At 37.5% G+C, this 1,681-nt stretch overlaps 1 protein-coding gene across 1 annotated transcript; it reads right to left on the bottom strand.

Moving 5' to 3' along the window:
• Positions 1-574: 574 nt before the first annotated feature.
• On the bottom strand, positions 575-920 carry LOC109701916 (small ribosomal subunit protein eS21-like). Its single transcript, XM_074053703.1, has one exon. The coding sequence runs from the start codon at positions 874-876 to the stop codon at positions 664-666; it is 213 nt and encodes a 70-aa protein (XP_073909804.1). The 5' UTR covers positions 877-920; the 3' UTR covers positions 575-663.
• Between the last annotated feature and the right edge of the window lie 761 nt (positions 921-1,681).

Consider the following 1,681-nt stretch of genomic DNA (forward strand, 5'->3'; position numbering starts at 1 on the left):
CAGACTGTAGAGATTGCTGAAGATCATGGGTTCCTGTGCAGCATGATCTATGGTCCTCAGGTTCCCTGCTCCTGGCAACCTTTAGGTACATCTGATTGACATGAATATTATAAATGCTTGAAAGCTAGTTCTCCAATGCAGGGTCGGTCCCCCAATCCATACTTCTTTTTAAAAAATTTTATCATTTTTACATTTACTCACATATCCCAGTACTACTTTCTGGGTATTATAAATCCCCATATTTACAGGTGTCCATGCCTTGCCCAACTCACTGAAAAGGGATTGCATATGCATTTGGTGTTCAAGTTGAAGGATAGATTTGAGGAGGTGTTTAGGGTTTGAGGTTGTTGCCCTCTTTGACATAATTGATGTTTACATTGGCCTATGTCTAGAACTTTTGTTCCCTTTATAGCATCTTTTTTCTGTGAAATTGCAGTTTACTTAAGGAATTAGGATTTTTTTGTCATTATTTACATGTAAGAGTTTAATGATGGAATGATCACGTAGGATGAAAGTTTCATAAACTTTTTTACAGAATTGGGAAAAATTCTTTTATTTATTTTTTTTGTGTGGCTTCTCCCTCTTTACTTATGACAAATATTCCAAACCTACAATTTCCTCCAGTCAGAAGTTCTTTGAGACAATGCCATCAGACTTGGCCAATCAGAGAATGGAGTCATCTGATTCACCCATCCTGCGAATGGCCCCACAGATAGCGTATGTCTTAAACTGGCCGTTAAAGCTGCCTGTGAACTTATCGACCTCAGCCACATTCATCTGGATAGACCCGTGGTCCTTGGCACCAATGATGCGATTGCTGGCGGAGCACTTCCGCGGCACGTAGAGGTCCACGAACTCGCCTGCGTCGTTCTGCATGTTGGAGCCGCGCCTGGTGCCTCCAAGACGAGCACAAGGATGGAAAGCTATTTATTCTTGAATGAAATAAAATTTATTTAGGAAAATTTGATGGTATATGAACTTATCATTTGATCTTTCCTGGATATGTGCTTATTGATTGTGTGGTTTGTAAAAAATTGGAATTACATAATTCATTTAATTTTGTCTAGTATTAAATAGGATTTAAATTTTGTTACATCTTATTTGTGTTCATTACTCTTGATGGTGAACATTTTAAGGTATGGTTTTTTTGTTTTTGTTCTTTGGTTTTCTTTCCTTACAGTACTGTGGTTTGAATTCAAGTCTGCAAACACAATTTGTTTTTCCCCAAGTTTGTATCCTGGCACAGTCATTATTGAAGACACTACACAAGAAGTTAAGAGTTAAAGCAAGTTCACACCATAGACCAGGAGTTAAGAGAAAGCAAGCACAAAGAAATCACAAATTTCTAGATACTTATGACCATCCAAAACTGAACCTTGAGGGTATTAATGACCTAAACAGATCTACAACACTTAATGAAATTGAAGCAGCAATAAAGAGTCTCCAAAAATAGAAAAGTTGAGGACCTGACAGATTCTCATTTGATTTCTACCAGACCTTTAAAGAACTAATACCAACACCCCTTAAACTTTTCCATGAAATAGAAAGGATAGGAACACTGCCTAACACATTCCATGAAGCCAGAATTATACTCATCCTTAAACCAGACAAGGACACATCCAAAAAGGAGAACTACAGGCCAATCTCATTAATGAACCTTGATGCAAAAATCCTCAGTAAA

Source organism: Castor canadensis, chromosome 14 (genome assembly GCF_047511655.1).
Source record: "Castor canadensis chromosome 14, mCasCan1.hap1v2, whole genome shotgun sequence".
NCBI classification, from domain to species: Eukaryota; Metazoa; Chordata; class Mammalia; order Rodentia; family Castoridae; genus Castor; species Castor canadensis.

What these genes read in the sequence shown, in the direction of transcription:
- LOC109701916 (XM_074053703.1), bottom strand. Translation starts at nt 876, where the DNA reads ATGCAGAACGACGCAGGCGAGTTCGTGGACCTCTACGTGCCGCGGAAG.